This window comes from Callorhinus ursinus, unplaced genomic scaffold (genome assembly GCF_003265705.2).
Source record: "Callorhinus ursinus isolate GAN/ISIS: 27379988/994484 unplaced genomic scaffold, GSC_fseal_2.0 scaffold36, whole genome shotgun sequence".
Taxonomy (NCBI): Eukaryota; Metazoa; Chordata; class Mammalia; order Carnivora; family Otariidae; genus Callorhinus; species Callorhinus ursinus.
This window is the reverse complement of record NW_027397098.1, coordinates 612,120-627,622: the sequence shown is the minus strand read 5'-3', so window position 1 is coordinate 627,622 and position 15,503 is coordinate 612,120. Positions and strand designations below refer to the sequence as shown.

The window sequence follows — 15,503 nt, the reverse complement described above, 5'->3', positions numbered from 1 at the left end:
TTTTCTGTAAGTGGAGCTGAATCGACCGTAAAGAAGGTACATTTGTTTTACATACTTGAGGTGAAGCACTCTGTCATCTCTACCAATGATGGTGTACGAACAGTGTATGTTGTTAGGGTAGTCCGAATATGAATAGGCGGGGCTCTTGATGACCCCAGTGGAGAAGTTGAATACTCCACCACAGGCTGCAACAGAAGACAGAAAACAATTATTACTCCAAGTGTAAAAAAATAATTTTGAGATATTCATTACTATTGTACCTTTTTCCCTAAGAGAGATACCAACCATTTGTCTTAAAGAACTTAAATCTCCCTTCATCATTGTTTACAAATAATATTGATTTTTCCACTAAGGTCGGGGGGAAGAGACAGTAAGAGAGTAGAAGCAGCAGAGAATATTTTAAGGAACATCTTGCAATGGAATAAGTCTGGGTCAAATTAATGACCAGAATGAAAACAATGAGAGAGAACATTTCATGTGTGGGGGTGTAACTGTCCATTCCCTATATTTAACTGACAGGTTGAGAGAGATGACAGAGATAACTGGAAGCTGAGAAAGGCACACAGAATCCAAGGCAAGTTGTGAGCATCTGGGCCCAGGAAGGACTGTGATCTGGAAATCTTTAATATAGATGAAATATCTTAAATATAGAGTTTCCTCTGTCAAGACAGAGTATTATAATGTGAAGTGTTGGAAATAGTTTTTGGAACTTTCAAGTTTAATTCCCTTTGTGGGCTCAAATGCATAGCTTTGGGGTCCTTTGTATTTCCGTTTAGTTGTGAGCCTGGTAAGGACTCTATTTGCCCAAATTTGTATTACTGGTCCTCAGCAAGCCCAAGGAAGCTAGTCCCACCCCCCGCCCTGACTCCAGCAATCAACGGCCCAGAGCCATTAGTTGTTTCTATTAGTCAATAAAACCGCAGCCATAAAATGACAATAAGACCCCATTATAAAAAATGTAAAATTAGGATTATCTTTGCTTGGCTTTACATATAAGGAGGATGAGACTATGCCACACAATGATGGAAAGCATCCCACTCATTGCGGTGAGAAAAGCTTCTATTTATTTTATGATTCTAAAATTATAATGTTAGTATATTTTGATGATATTTCTATGGTTTATATACTGTCAGTGGACATATTCCATTTACATCTCTTAAAAATGATAAACAAATTGTGGCTACCATTTAAGGTTGTTTGTCGTTTGTTTATATTCCCTCAGGTAAGCCCACATTTCGAGGAAGGCTCTTCTCTATACACCCATAAGTATTCATGTGCTCAGACCCCTGGGGACAACTGTAGAGAATTAAAAGTTAGATTTGTGTAGCCATTATTCTATTTCAGCTTACACACAATTATGTGGTCTCTGAAAGCTTATCATTGCCCAAGTAACTTCCAAATTTGTATATTGTCAGGATTTGAAATCTTAATGTCAACACTCTTTAAATGGCATTCTCATTGTAGATATGGTAAACCTTACATACAGTATTTTGGGAAAATGAGAGATTAAAGAGTAGAAGATCATAAAGCAGCATGCAAGTCTCCAAAACACCAGTGGTACCAAAAGAATAAAACAAACCAATGCTCTTCTTTATTTAACAAGACAACCAGGGGAAGGAACATTCACTGTGCCCAAATCTCTTCTGTTTGTGCCCACAGACCTATGGAGCCACACACAATCACACTTTCCAAATGGGGTCAGGACTCAGGTAACAGCTAACGTGAATGAAGTGTAAAGGCCTTTTTCATGAATAAATAGTTTCAAGTCTTCTTTGTGGATGGGAACAGTAATTTATTTGAAAGAAAATGATTTAACTTTAGTAAGTGACTTTGGTCAAGTAAAGACAAAACAAAACAAAGCTTTTGTCAGATGTGTGTGCCCATTTCACTGAAACTGGGATGATGTGGTAAAAATGGTCAGTAAGCTAACCACGCTTATTGCAGGAGAGGAAAAGATTACTGAAAATAGGGAAATATAATCTATGATTTTCAAATACACAATTAAATGGTCTACAGAGAATGAAAAGATCCTAGTAACTACAAAGGCTTTTGCTCAATCCAAGACTTGTCCTCTCATTTTTGCCTTTGAAATAGAAAAGTAGTAAATTATAACATAGCTGAATACATTAATCTTTTCTTTTCCTTTAGACCCTGTGCTTTGTGTATATTATCAAAAAGTCCTTTCCTACCAGAAGATTATAAAGATATTATTTTCCATTTTTTTCTAAATTTATAAGATAGTGCTTTTCACATTAGCAAAGTGACTTGGAGCAATGAGATAGGCATCTGGATAGTCCAGGCCAAAAAGATACCTTTACATAACGTACTACCAACTAAAGACAGTAGGAACATGCACTCTAACTTAAATTATCAACATACATCTCGATCTTCCATTTGATTTTCAAGGAGTAGTTCTAGCTAAAGTTCATGAAGAAGATCCTCCCCATTTTTTTTTTTTTTTTAAAGAAAATGCCTGAGTATTTTGGGACCATGCATCTATTTGATCATTTTTCCCCTTAAAGTGCCCAAGTCTTAAAGCTGGTGATGTACGAATCACAGTTAAAACTCCTTATGGGAATTACTCAAGATAAGAAGTAAATTCCAGACTCTATCATTGTGGTTACTCACGGGTGATCTTATAGTTAAACTTGAATCCGAGGTCTGTGGTGTGAGCATTAGAGTAGAAGTTGAGCAGCACGGGACCTAGGATGGTGACAGGAGACAGGATCTCATCGCCACATATGGTGGCAAAAGGCAGGGAAGAGAAGTTGGTACCCCTGATAAGGTGAACACCATCATTGGCACAGCTTCCAGTTATGGCTGAGCGAGCTGAATGGAGCATGGAAAGACCAGCATTATAATCAAGAGCAACACAAGTGATCAGTGCTATACATATTCAGACAAAAAAAATGTAATGAAGATTCATGCAATTTACATAGAAATTAAAATGAGAGTCAAGAGCTCTTTTGCTAAGTTGCTATTTAACTTGGTGTCCTGATGAAACAGTGTTTACCCTAGTTATAAATCAAGCGTGGGTCTGAGAAAACAGGTAGAACTTCACAACAGATAAATCCTGCTTTCAAATAATCCAGAATTTTCTTCCTTTATAAGATGGCTCCTTTAATTCAGTGATATATAAATGTCCTGCCAGGGAATTTGGTGCTATGTGAAGACAAGATTTTGTTGTAACATTGGAATGTACTGGTGGCATGGAGTGGGGATGGGGGCAGAGGCCGCTAAATATGCTCCTCTGCTCAGGGCAACCCCATACCTCCCTGTCCTCCCACCACCACAAAAATCACCCAGCCCAAAATGTCAACAGCACTGCTTTGGCAAAACCCTGCCTTAACTTAACACTTATATACAGATAAGGGACTCCTACCATGGAGAGAGAATTAGAAATTCCTCAATGTTTACTGAACAATATTTTTAAATGTTCACACAAACAACATTAGCTTGAGTTTAGTGACTGTTCAATATTCATCATTGTTTTGTCTTCTGATTATATATGTACAGAAATATATACTCCAACCCATTCCAAAGAGAAATACAAAACACAATAAACAAAAAATTAAAAAGACTTAGCACTGCACCTTATGCAGCCGTTTTTACAGGTTAATTATACTGTGAAAACATTAATTGGGGTCATACTATACATCATCTTTTGTAACTTAATTTTTTATTAACATAAAATAACATAACCATGTATTTTATGCGATTATTCTTTTAAAACATTAAATTAAATGCACACATAAAATTCTAACATATAGATGCACCATATTAAGTTCAATTAATCCCCTATTGCTTGCTAATTCTATCTTTTCCATCTTATTTTGATTAAAACTACTGTTGAAACATTCTTGTATATAGATATTTGCTGAAGTTTCTCATTTCACTAGGATACATTTTTATTTTTATTTTTTATTTTTTTTTTAAGATTTTATTTATTTATTTCACAGAGAGAGACACAGCGAGAGAGGGAACACAAGCAGGGGGAGTGGAAGAGGGAGAAGCAGGCTTCCCGTGGAGCAGAGAGCCCGATGCGGGGCTCGATCCCAGGACCCTGGGATCATGACCTGAGCCGAAGGCAGACACTTAACGACTGAGCCACCCAGGAGCCCCTAGGATACATTTTTAGAAGCTGAGTTACTGGTACTAAGGTAAGATTCTTTTTCAGGTTTATCAAATGGCCTTTGGAAAGGTGTTTTTCAATTCACCAAGTGCCAGGACACTTGGGGTATCTGACATTTTCTCCAATTCTACATTTTCAGCCCCCTGGGGACAAATCTTGCCTCATTAACAATCACGCCCCATTTAGTCCTCTCTCTTTACTGCTCTCCCAGCCCTCGGCAACCACTAACCTACTTTCAATCTTTATGGATTTGTCCATTCTGGGCATCTCATATAAACAGAATCATATAATATGCAGTCTTTTGTGACTGGCTGCTTTTACTTAACATGATGTTTTTGAGGTTCATCCATGTTGTAGCATGCATCAGTACTTCATTCCTTCCAAGGCTGAATGGTATTCCATTGTGTGGATAGACCACAGTTTGTTTATCCATTCAGCAATTAATGGACATTTGGTTCATTTCTACCTTTTGGCTATTACAAATAATGTTGCAATGTTCACGTACAAGGTTTTGTGTGGATATACGCCTTCAGTTCTCTTGGGTATCTAAGCAGGAGTGGAATTGATGATTCATATGGCAACTCTATGTTTAACATTTTGAGGACATATCTGACTATTTTCCAAAGAGACTATACCATTTTACCGCCTCACCAGCACCACAGGAGGGTTCCAATTTCCCACATCATCACCAACACTTGTTATTATCTGTCTTTATTTAGCTATCTTAGTGGGTATGAAGTGATAGCTCATTATGGTCTTAATTTGCATTTCCCTATGACTAATGATATTAAGCATCTTTTCATGTGCTTATTGGCCATTTGCATATCCTCTCTGAAGAAATGTCTATTCAGACATTTTAACATTAGGTTATACATCTTTGTGTATGTGTAAAATGGCTTTTGCCATTTTAACATTAGGTTATACATCTTTTATTGTTGAGTTGTAAGAGTTCTTTTATATTCTGGACAGTCGCATGGGCATAAATTTCTATTTCTCTTGGGTAAATACCTAAGAGTAGAATTGCTGGGCCAGAAATTATAATTCTATGGATGGCCATAATCATCGTCATTGTTGTTATTTTTTATAGAACCCCACTATCCTAAGCACTGTTGATAGACTTATTGATTACTTCAAGATAGGATGTAGGACCCAATCTAGGCCAATCAGATGTGTTCAAACTGTAACTAAGAGGGAGTCAATACAAGAAGCCAGAGATGTTCAACTTGGAAAAAATCAGCAGCTGTCCCCTGACATGTGAAGGAAGCCAGGCTGTAGAAAGTTGTCATGCAGAAAGCACCAAAAAGAGAAGGGGGAAGGAAAGACAGCATTCTAAAGGATTCTTGTTCCTGCTTCCACTTGTTCTGGAAGCCCATGACCCCTTCTTGTTTTTAAACCTTCCATTAATGAGATAAGATAACCCAGTATTCTTTTTATAAACTCTATTTTGTATCAAAGCTAACCTGAAGATAATCTATCACTTTTAACTGAAAGAATCTTGATGAAAACATTTTATTTTCTTACATATCTGTACCTTAAAAATTCCCTTCTCTTTTTTGGATATATTATCTTAGAGAAAATCTTAGGAAGGCATTTGGCTCCTTAGCTAAGCTTCTTTTTTTTTTTTTTAAGGTTTTATTTATTTTTTGACAGAGAGAGAGACAGCGAGAGAGGGAACACAAGCAGGGGGAGCAGCAGAGGGAGAGGGAGAAGCAGGCTTCCCGCTGAGCAGGGAGCCCGATGCGGGACTCGATCCCAGGACCCCGGGATCAAGACCTGAGCCGAAGGCAGATGCTCAACCGATTGAGCCACCCAGGCGCCCCCTTAGCTAAGTTTCTATCCAACATAAATCTTAAGTATCAATTCAAGATATACTCATGAAATTCACCTCAAAGAATTTCTTCATTTTGAAAATCCTGGAATAGAAATGCTTCTAATTGGGCATGAATCTCCAAGTTACAAATGTGAAACACTTACCTTCAATGACCATACCATATAAACAGAAGCAATAGTTGTTGGCAAAATAGGACAGAAAAGAAATACATTAAACTCAGATTCATGGTTTGGATTCTGTCAAATTATGTACCTTAATTATAATCTCTGAACTTGTCCTCTAGACAACAAAAGTTTTACTGGAATTTTAAAAAATTCAGGGTAAGTGAGTCTGAGAATCAAAAAATATTATGCATTAGCCATAAAAATATCTTTAGCTAGTAATAATAATATAAAATTGTAACAGCAAAATCACAGAATAAAAGGAAATATTGCTGATGCTAGATAAAAAGCTTGGTTCCACTTTGATCAAATGGCTTGCTATGCAGATATCCATTAAGTATTAGAGAGTTAGTTTTTAAGTTGTTGACATAATGACATAGACTATCACAGTGGTGGTTTTCTTAGGAAATTATGGAAAGGTTGTGAACCATAAGGTAAAGTGTGTCATATACTTGATCATGTTTCCAAAATATTAATTAAAGGAACTAGTCCAGTTCTAGAAAGATCATGAGATAGCAGTGGTATGTCTGTATCAACACAACCAAAACTCATTAAGTGTTTACAAAAGATCTGTATTCAACAATAAGGAAGTTGGGCGGGGAGAGGCAGAGGAAGTTGAGAGGGGATTTTATCTCTCTCTCTCTCTCTTTTTTTTGTTGTATATAGCAAGAGAGTATCAAATCACTACACCAATCAAAATGATCTGCTCATTCACAAAGCCTGACTCAATAAATTGTGAATGTTATGATATTTGGCAAGTTGCTTGATGGATTAAGACATTCCTATACCCTTTCCAGCAGTCATTTCTTTAAGGTAGGATATCCTTCCAGATTTTGTCCATAAAAAGTCAAGTATTACATAATATCAGAATTTGTAAAATTACCTGAAGTCTAAGACCATAAAATTATCTGAAGTCTAAGAATCAAAGTTTAGCATAAACAAGGTAATATGTGATATAACTATGTCAGCAGGCATAAAGTAATTCACACATATATATCTTTTTCTCAAGCTCTGTTTATCACATCACAAAGAGATCAGCCTGATTCTTCAATGACAAGATACTTGGTGACAAAGACCAGAGTCATCAGAAAATAATGATATTAAACACTTTTCCATAATCATAGGGGGAACCAATTGAATACATGATCAAAATATACACAAAACTCTCAAGTAGAATATAATTAAATGCAACTAGCATGATTGCCTTCTAGGGAGAAAAAAGAACTTAGTCAAGATTTGAAAAAGTTCTTCAAGGATGGAGATAAATATTAAAGTTGAGTTTATGGCAGAGAGGTAATAGCTATTAGACATATGAGAACCTGTCAGGAAGAGAAGCAACCTGAGACTGAATGATACATTCTCCTTGGACTAGAGCCCATGTCATGAGAAAAGGAACTCCAGTCATTCTTAATTCTATCTTCAGTAAGTAATTTGATGTATATTTACCACTGAAATCTCTGAGGTATGAAGCTATCCTCCAGATTTGTTTTTACGATTATTTTCCATCCTTCTAAAAAGCTTTAAGAGATGTTTATTGTTTGAAATGGGTAAGGCTCTATCTAGTGTACTGAAATATAATTTTTATCATATTCCTCTAGTCTTTATAACAGAGCAATGTTCAATTCTGAATTCCATCACGATTCTAAGAACTTAGAACTGAAAGGAAACCAAGAATGAGTAACTCAGCAAATAATATAAACTTGTCAAATTTAGGTTCAGAGTACAATTTTTCTCTAGAGCCATAGATAGAGAGGCAGAGATATCAAAGAGGACTAAGAGATAGGGGGAAATCATTTGGGTTGGAACATTTTAATAGTGTAGATAAGATAAAGTCTTTTCAGTAAAGCAGCGAAGGGCTCTAGGGAGAGGTACAGGAATTAGGGGGCAGCAATGCCTAATTAACAGTAGCTTGGAGACTGGATTGCTCAACAGAGGAATGACTGACTGGGATGGGGAAGACTGTGCCAGTGCAGAACTAAGCTCCAGAGGCTGTGCAGACCAAAGTCTCATAACACAGGCAAGCGAGGAATCCACATAACTAAACTGTCTCCTCTAGTGCTTGACCAATTTGAATAAATAAATCATCAATAGGAACTATTTCAAAAGCAGCACTGCCCGATGCTTTCTAAAATAATAAATTGTGAAATGTGCCTACATTCTTATTTCTTTACAAACAGTTAAGTAAAGCAAAGAGAAGAAATGGTAAGTAGCTAGGTAATGCCACTAAAAAAAAAAACAGATTTCATGGTAGGGGGAATGTAAACTAAGACAACTGACAAAACCTCATTCTTGGTGGGGAAAAGAGCAAAAGGAAAATTCTAAAGCTGAATTTTCTTTTCTTTTCCAGCTATAATAGCTTTATAGTAGGTGTAACCTCTAAACCAGGACTTCTGAGTAAATTTTTTAAAAGTCAGGCGAATATTACCAAGGACTTCCCCTCTGGCTGCTCTGTTAATCTAGCCCTATTTTTCTTGGGAGCTTCTGAGGCCATCTCTAGAGGACAGTGAGCAAAAGCATTTGTCCGTTTCTGTCCACTGTCTGTGCCAAGGTGCTACTCTACTATTCAATTCTTATCAAGAGATATTCTGGATCTGAGAGAAACTGAGTTTAGAATTTGCCTAGATGTAGGATTTTTTAGTTAAGAATTTCTAAACTTTTCACTGTCACCAAGATGAATCAATGGTATAACTGAATTTTAATGACAGAAGAATCGAGATAGAGAAGGCAATCACTTGCCATAGGGTACCTCATCTGCTAAGTGCTTCATCTATAAAGTAAACAATAAAAATAAATGGCCTATAATCTTCCCAGCAACTTCAAGGCATCTACTTGGGCACATGAATAATGAAAACACAAAAATACACTTTTCAACTATTCAATATTTGGGAAAATTAAATAAGTATTTATTTTATAACCTCTGATTCCAAAATAAGTACAAACATTGACAGTTTCTCTCTTATGCTTTGTAGTTAGCTTCTGTCTGTTTCTGGTGTTTCATTTTTGACAAAAAGAAACATTTTAAATTTGTTAACTCTCTATTCTATTTTAGAAATTGTGAAGCCACTTTTAAGAATACCAAGAGCCATTTCAATCTGGAGATGACATCCAGAATAAAAATTTTAAAAGTTGCCTTGTAAATGCTCAAATGGAAATTTCTTCCATGACTTTTAATTGATTTCACTGGAATTTTTATACTTCATTAGTGAATATGTAGAAAAGATAAGAAGTGCATAGTTCGTTCATACAATGACTAGCATTGGAATAATAATGATGAGAAACTCAGGCCAACAAAAAATCTCATAACATACTTTCAGAGCAACTTACTTTAGCAAAATGTAGGTCACTGAACCTTAGTAATCTTCCCATGGTGAAAACACCAGCCTGTAGTCGAATAATCAGTATGGTGGCCTGACTAGTAAAACCTTTCCTAACCAGTTGTTAGTGTTTGGGAGACACAATGTATGAACAAGTCTATGTTCGCATTGTATTCTGTAGTGGGGGATAGCCCATCTTTTTATTGCCAGATCTACCTTTCGTGCTAATGGCCCACGAAAAGAACAGATCTAGAACTCATCTCTGCCAAGGTCGACGCTGACTCTGTTGGCATGCTCGGCTCAGAAATGCCATGTGGAGAGAGTCTTTTAGAAATAGTTTGTATGGCCTAGGGAAGCTAGAAAGGCCAAGGCTCCTGCAAAAAAAACGAGTTTTTCTTGGGAGCAATTTTCAGTCTTATTACAATATCCTGAACATGAATTCCTCAGGCTTACTTTAGAAGGGGCAGAAAGTTATTTTTACTGCAGCAAATAAATCCCTAGTTTGTTAATGGTATTTAATGAACATCAGCATTGGTCTGATTAGTGATAAGAATCTAATTATAAGATAAATCTGATTACTGTTGTCTTTTTCGAGAATCATCATAATCCAATTAATCTATAGCCAGAAATTACTCACTTAAACATGCTGAGTACCTATAACACTGGAAATGTCACAAGACATTATCAGAAGGCTATCATCTTATAAAAAAAAATCAACTCTTCAATTGAGTGAGGGTTAGCCAATAACTTAATCTGGAAAAACCAAGCACCTGTTCACAGGCAACATAAGTAAGGGTGTGTCTGGAGATCCTGACTGGTGGCAGCAAAAATAGCAAAACAGTGGGCACTCTGATGAATGATAGTTCACAGAATAGGCTTCTACAAGCATGATCTGACTTTTATAACTACTATAACTACTATTTCGTATTTTAAAAAATTAAAGTGATTGTGAAAGATTAATTTGCACAAAGTCACATGACTAGTACATGGCTGACCTGGTGTCAAAACCCATCCTAAAATGCTGTGCTCTCCCCCACCACTCGCCACACCCAGTGTTCCAGAGTATGCTTGCCCCTTAATCCCACCTGGTCAACTGAACTCAGGAGCTACTGTTTGGGGTCAGTATAGGTTCCTTTGTAATAATACATACACCACTGATATTGGCAATGTTTTTTGTAGCTATGTTATATAGTATATTTACCAACGTCTCCTTTTTTAGTCTAAATGATATTGACATATGACATTCTTGTGTTTATGCAATTTAATGAGAACAAATGCACAATCCAAGCCACATGCTTTCTTCCTGTTATTAAAATAACTTTTCCCTGATTAAAAAGATAATAGAAGAGGTATAAAAATACATATCCCTTATAAATCTATGTACAGTGGTAACAATTCTTAAAGTACTGCTTAATAGTCTTATGCATATGTTATTCTTAAATACAACATTGGGTCATTTTAGATAAACTGTTTTACCTTCCCCTAAAACTTTATATATTGTGAATGCATTTTTATATTACTGGGATTTTGTGCTAGCAAAAGTTGAAAAGATATATTTTACTTAATATTCCATTTTTACAGTGACATACATCAATTCATACTTGGCATTCTAGCAAACACATGTGCCAAAATTTACAACTTGTAGAAATGTAGGAAAAGGAGGTCATAGAAAAAGGAAGACGTGAGAGAGGCTTTGTATAATTTATCAATGTATGAGTACTAACATGTCATTCTTATTTTCATGAAACATAAATTTCCTGAATGCTGAATATTGTAGGACATTTTCCTAACTAACTTTTCACTGGCAAGGGAGACCAACCCAAACAGAAAGAAATTTTGATTATGCAGAGGTAGCTTGACAAGTTTACAGACTAAGTGTAATTTAGAAATGGAAAGTTAATTTGTAAAAAATATTAATATGACTGAATGGTTAAAAATACCCATCTTCTTGAAGAGATCTTTTTTCTAAATTATGTCCCAGCAACTACAAAACAAAAGTTGTGTCTATTGTGCTCAGAGCCAGCCCAAATAAACAGGCCTACTGTCCCCTTTGCCAACAGCCCATTTCCTGGAGCTGTGGAATGAACCCAAAGGGGTACTTGTGGTTAGGGAGTTCACAATCCCTATGGGATTGTTGAAGATCAAAGACAGAAAGGAGATGAAAGGGGTCCCATGATAGTATTGAATCAAACAGAGTGCAAACATTTATTAATTATAATCATTTATTCACTCTTCCAACATTTATTGAGCACCTACTTTGACTCAGTAAGATAGTTTCTCTTGCTAGTTAGTGTTTGGTGTGTACATGCATGTGGGGGTGTGTGTATGCACAAAGCACAAATGAATACATTAAAAACAATTATTAACATGTAATACCTTCCAGACTTTTTTTCTTTAAGCAGTTTACATGATGCTTGTGTTCTTAAAGCTCTGATGTTACTTTCTCATTTCTGGATGGAATATGTAGAATGGTACATGTGTTTTTATTTGGATGATATTGACATGTTTTTAATTGGATGAAATTTTAATCAAATGTACATAAAAAATATTGTGACATATTAAATACATCCTTCAAATGGTGATTTTTACACTACCTCTGCCTCATTTATCACTCATACATTCATTAAGAATCAATTGTAGGAGCGCCTGGGTGGCACAGTCCATTGAGCATCCGTCTTGATTTCAGCTCGGGTCATGATCTCAGGGTCATGAGACCGAGCCCCACGTCAGGATGTGTGCCCAGTGTGGGGTCTTTGAGATTCTCTCTCCTCTCCTCCCTCCTGCTCACGCACTCTCTCTAATTCAAATAAACAAATTTGTTTGAGAGAGAGAATTAGAGAGAGAGAGAGAGCACATGAAAGGGAAGAGGGTCAGAGGGAGAAGCAGACTCCCCGCCGAGCAGGGAGCCCGATGTGGGACTCGATCCCGGGACTCCAGGATCATGACCTGAGCCAAAGGCAGTCGCTTAACCAACCGAGCCACCCAGGCACCCACAGATAAATAAATCTTAAAACAAAACAAAACAAAGAATCAATTGTAATTTACATAAGAATAAACTTACCTTCCAAATGGAAAGACACAAAAGTCAGGAAGACCAGGGACAAAGGATCAGCCTTTATGATGTAGGTGCAATTCATGTTGTTGTCATATTGCTTTGGGTAGTTTGGAGAAAGGATGTAACCCGAAAGGTTCGTGAAATTACCTCCACATCCTATGTGGGAAGAAAAAGGCATTATCAGAACAATTGTTCTCAAGTGTAATTATCTTCTTATCAATCAGTGAGGGAAAGACTCAAATTCTCTAGAGACATATTCCCTGAGCTACTCCAAATGGAAGAAACAATAACTAAGGGGATGGAGCTCTAATTTTAAAATAAATATACATGCAAAATGAGGACATTCTATATGTTTTAGAATATGCTGCAGAGTTTTGGGCTAAGTAGTAGAAATTTTACCACAAATTCATTGCCACTCACTTAATTTGAAGATAATATGGAAAGGAAAACTGAGCAAAGACTGAATATGGTTCATGTAGATAAAAAGAGAAAACAGATGAAGTGATTTGTTTCTGATGAGTACCACTTAATGGGTTTTTGTTTTTGTTTTTAAGTAGGCTCCATGCCCAATGTGGGGCCTGAAATCAGACCCCAAGATCAAGAGCTGCATGCTGTACTGACTGAGCCAGGCCGGCGCCTGCCACTTAATGGCTTTAAACTATGTATTTTCATTAGTATTGTAATCTGGCCATAAAAACAATATCTGCTTTAAAAAGTGTTGAATTTACTAATGCTAACTCTTATCAAATTCTCACAGGAATGATTCCCTGGTGTCAGAAATAGAGAATCATCCTCTTACTGATGTGGAGAACAAAGGCAAAAGAAATGTACTAAAAAATGAAACTTCCTTCCAACTTGCAGCCCACTGACAAGTGCTTGAGACAGAATGACCTTCCTCCAGGAACTCAGCTGCCTCAATGTTAATACTTTGCTAGAGGCAAAAGACAACCTTAGCTTGACATTAGCTGGCCCTCCGGGATCCTGTTAAGTCTTCTTTAATACATGAAAATCCATTTGGAAACATCCTTTATCTCTCCCCATCCCCAAAGATATATATTAGCAATCATCCTCCAAGCATATGGCCCACTGATATACATATCTGAAGTGTCTCATGACTAAGGTTTTACTAGACAGTGGTAAATGACCCCTTAAGATCCTGGAAACCTTGCTTCCAAATTCCTTAAAGACTTCTGCTCTCCTTAACGCCCTCCCAACTTGCAATTACATAACTGGTCACTCCTCACAACCTCAGTGCGTCTCTTTCTGCGCACGGGTCCTGTCTCCTTGCCTTAATAAAACCACCTTTTTTTCACTGAAGATATCTCAAGAATTCTTTCTTGACCATTAGCTCCCAAACCCCAACATTTCACATCATTACCACTAAAATGACATTTGTTTTCATATAACCACTAACTAGTTAATCCACATCGCTCCCTGACCTATCACAGAGGAAAATACCAGTATCCTCCTAAACTGGTATCAGAACACGCAGTTATGAACACAAACACATGCACAGGAACCCAGCGAGGGAGGACCTGGCATTTAGGCCTGGGCTGGCCTTTCCTTCCTCCCTTTCCACCACCCTGTCCTTCATTCCAGCCTGAAATACCAATTCACTGCATCACTCTCTCTAATTCCTTTCATTAGACTTTTTCCTAAACAGCAGTTTGCAAATGAGTGGCTACTCGACTGAACGCAGCCAATAGGCACCCATCTTTGCTTCTAAGACTTGACACCTGCTACATTTCCCACGAATCTGGTCTGTGAGCAGTAACTGGAGAAGGAAGAGAAAATCCTGGAGAAAGTGGCTCCTAAAATCTACTAACTTTGCGAATCGTCTGGGTGGAAGGCTCCACCCGGGGAAACTGGGAGTTCAGGTGGGTGGAGTGAGACCTGACAAGCAATTGGTGGGTTCTGAAAACCCCGGTGGTTTCAATGCGGGAAGTCAAGGTGTTGCTCACCAGGCACGCTGATCATCTACTAATTAGCAGCCTCTTGGGCTTCTGCCTAATTACTGTCCACTCCGGGTTTTAGGCTTAGTTTTAGATGTCAACCAGTGGCACTCAGGCCCTCTTCGTCATCTCTCAATTGCCCTACCATTGAATTCGGTTCCACTCTCACTGCTTTTTGAAGGAAGGGTGTACTCTCGGGATCAGGTGACCGGCCCCCACTCTCCCCCCACCCCGGGGACCCCCGGTTCCAGTCAACCTTGGTGAAGCTCCCCCCCCCCGCTCTGCTGCAAGCCTGCCTGTGGGAGCCCCACACTCTCAAGGACATCCCGGTCTGTTTTGGGGGGCTACTTACGGCTCACAAAGGATGCAGAGAAGCCCTGAGCTGGGGTTTCCTGAGACTGGAACACAGCTGTGAACGCATTTCTCGGTGTGAGGATGGAAGCCGGAGCCACGTTCCCACAGCTTGCGGCTAACAGGGCTTTGTCGACTTCCTCAGTCCCTGCCCACACCTAGCAGAGCCATAAACATGACTTAATGCTTGAGGTTTCCCCCTGTCCACAGCTTAATGTGCTTAGGCTGGAAAATAACAGAACTCGGGTGTATATAGCCCTAAACACAATAGTAAATAAAACGCATGCAAATCGGTAATATTTTCTTTTGAGACTGGTGTGTTTAAGCTGCTTTTTAACAGCATCTCCCATTCTTGACCCTTCCAAGGAGACTGTGTTCATTTTTGTGTAACTAGGCAGTGATTTCGAAGAGAAATCAACTACCACTCATTTTCCTCTTACCTTCTCCTACTTGGCCGGATCTAACTAAGATTACTAGGCGGCAAGGGAGGCAGAAAGCAGCGATGTGTGAGGCTCACCCTTTGTCCCCCGGGTGGGTGGCACATTGTGGGTTGTAAGTGGACAACATTTACCAAGAAGAAGCCCGTGGAAATCAACTTACTTGTAGAGCATGAGGAAAATGGACATGAATTCCAAGTAGATATGTAATTAGCATGAATTGGAATAAATCATACAAGACCTCCTGGCAGTGTTCATTTTGAAGAAAGG

The 15,503-nt window shown here is 38.0% G+C and overlaps 1 protein-coding gene across 1 annotated transcript in view; it reads right to left on the bottom strand.

Moving 5' to 3' along the window:
- CUBN (cubilin) overlaps window positions 1-15,503 on the bottom strand; it is a 265,058-nt gene that overhangs the window by 43,254 nt on the left and 206,301 nt on the right. Inside the window, exons 55-58 of the mRNA XM_073879866.1 lie at window positions 14,798-14,954; window positions 12,500-12,649; window positions 2,629-2,829; window positions 56-185 (exon numbers count right to left, since the gene is read on the bottom strand). Coding sequence (XP_073735967.1) covers window positions 56-185; window positions 2,629-2,829; window positions 12,500-12,649; window positions 14,798-14,954 — 638 coding nt within the window. The remainder of the gene's footprint in view (window positions 1-55; window positions 186-2,628; window positions 2,830-12,499; window positions 12,650-14,797; window positions 14,955-15,503) is intronic.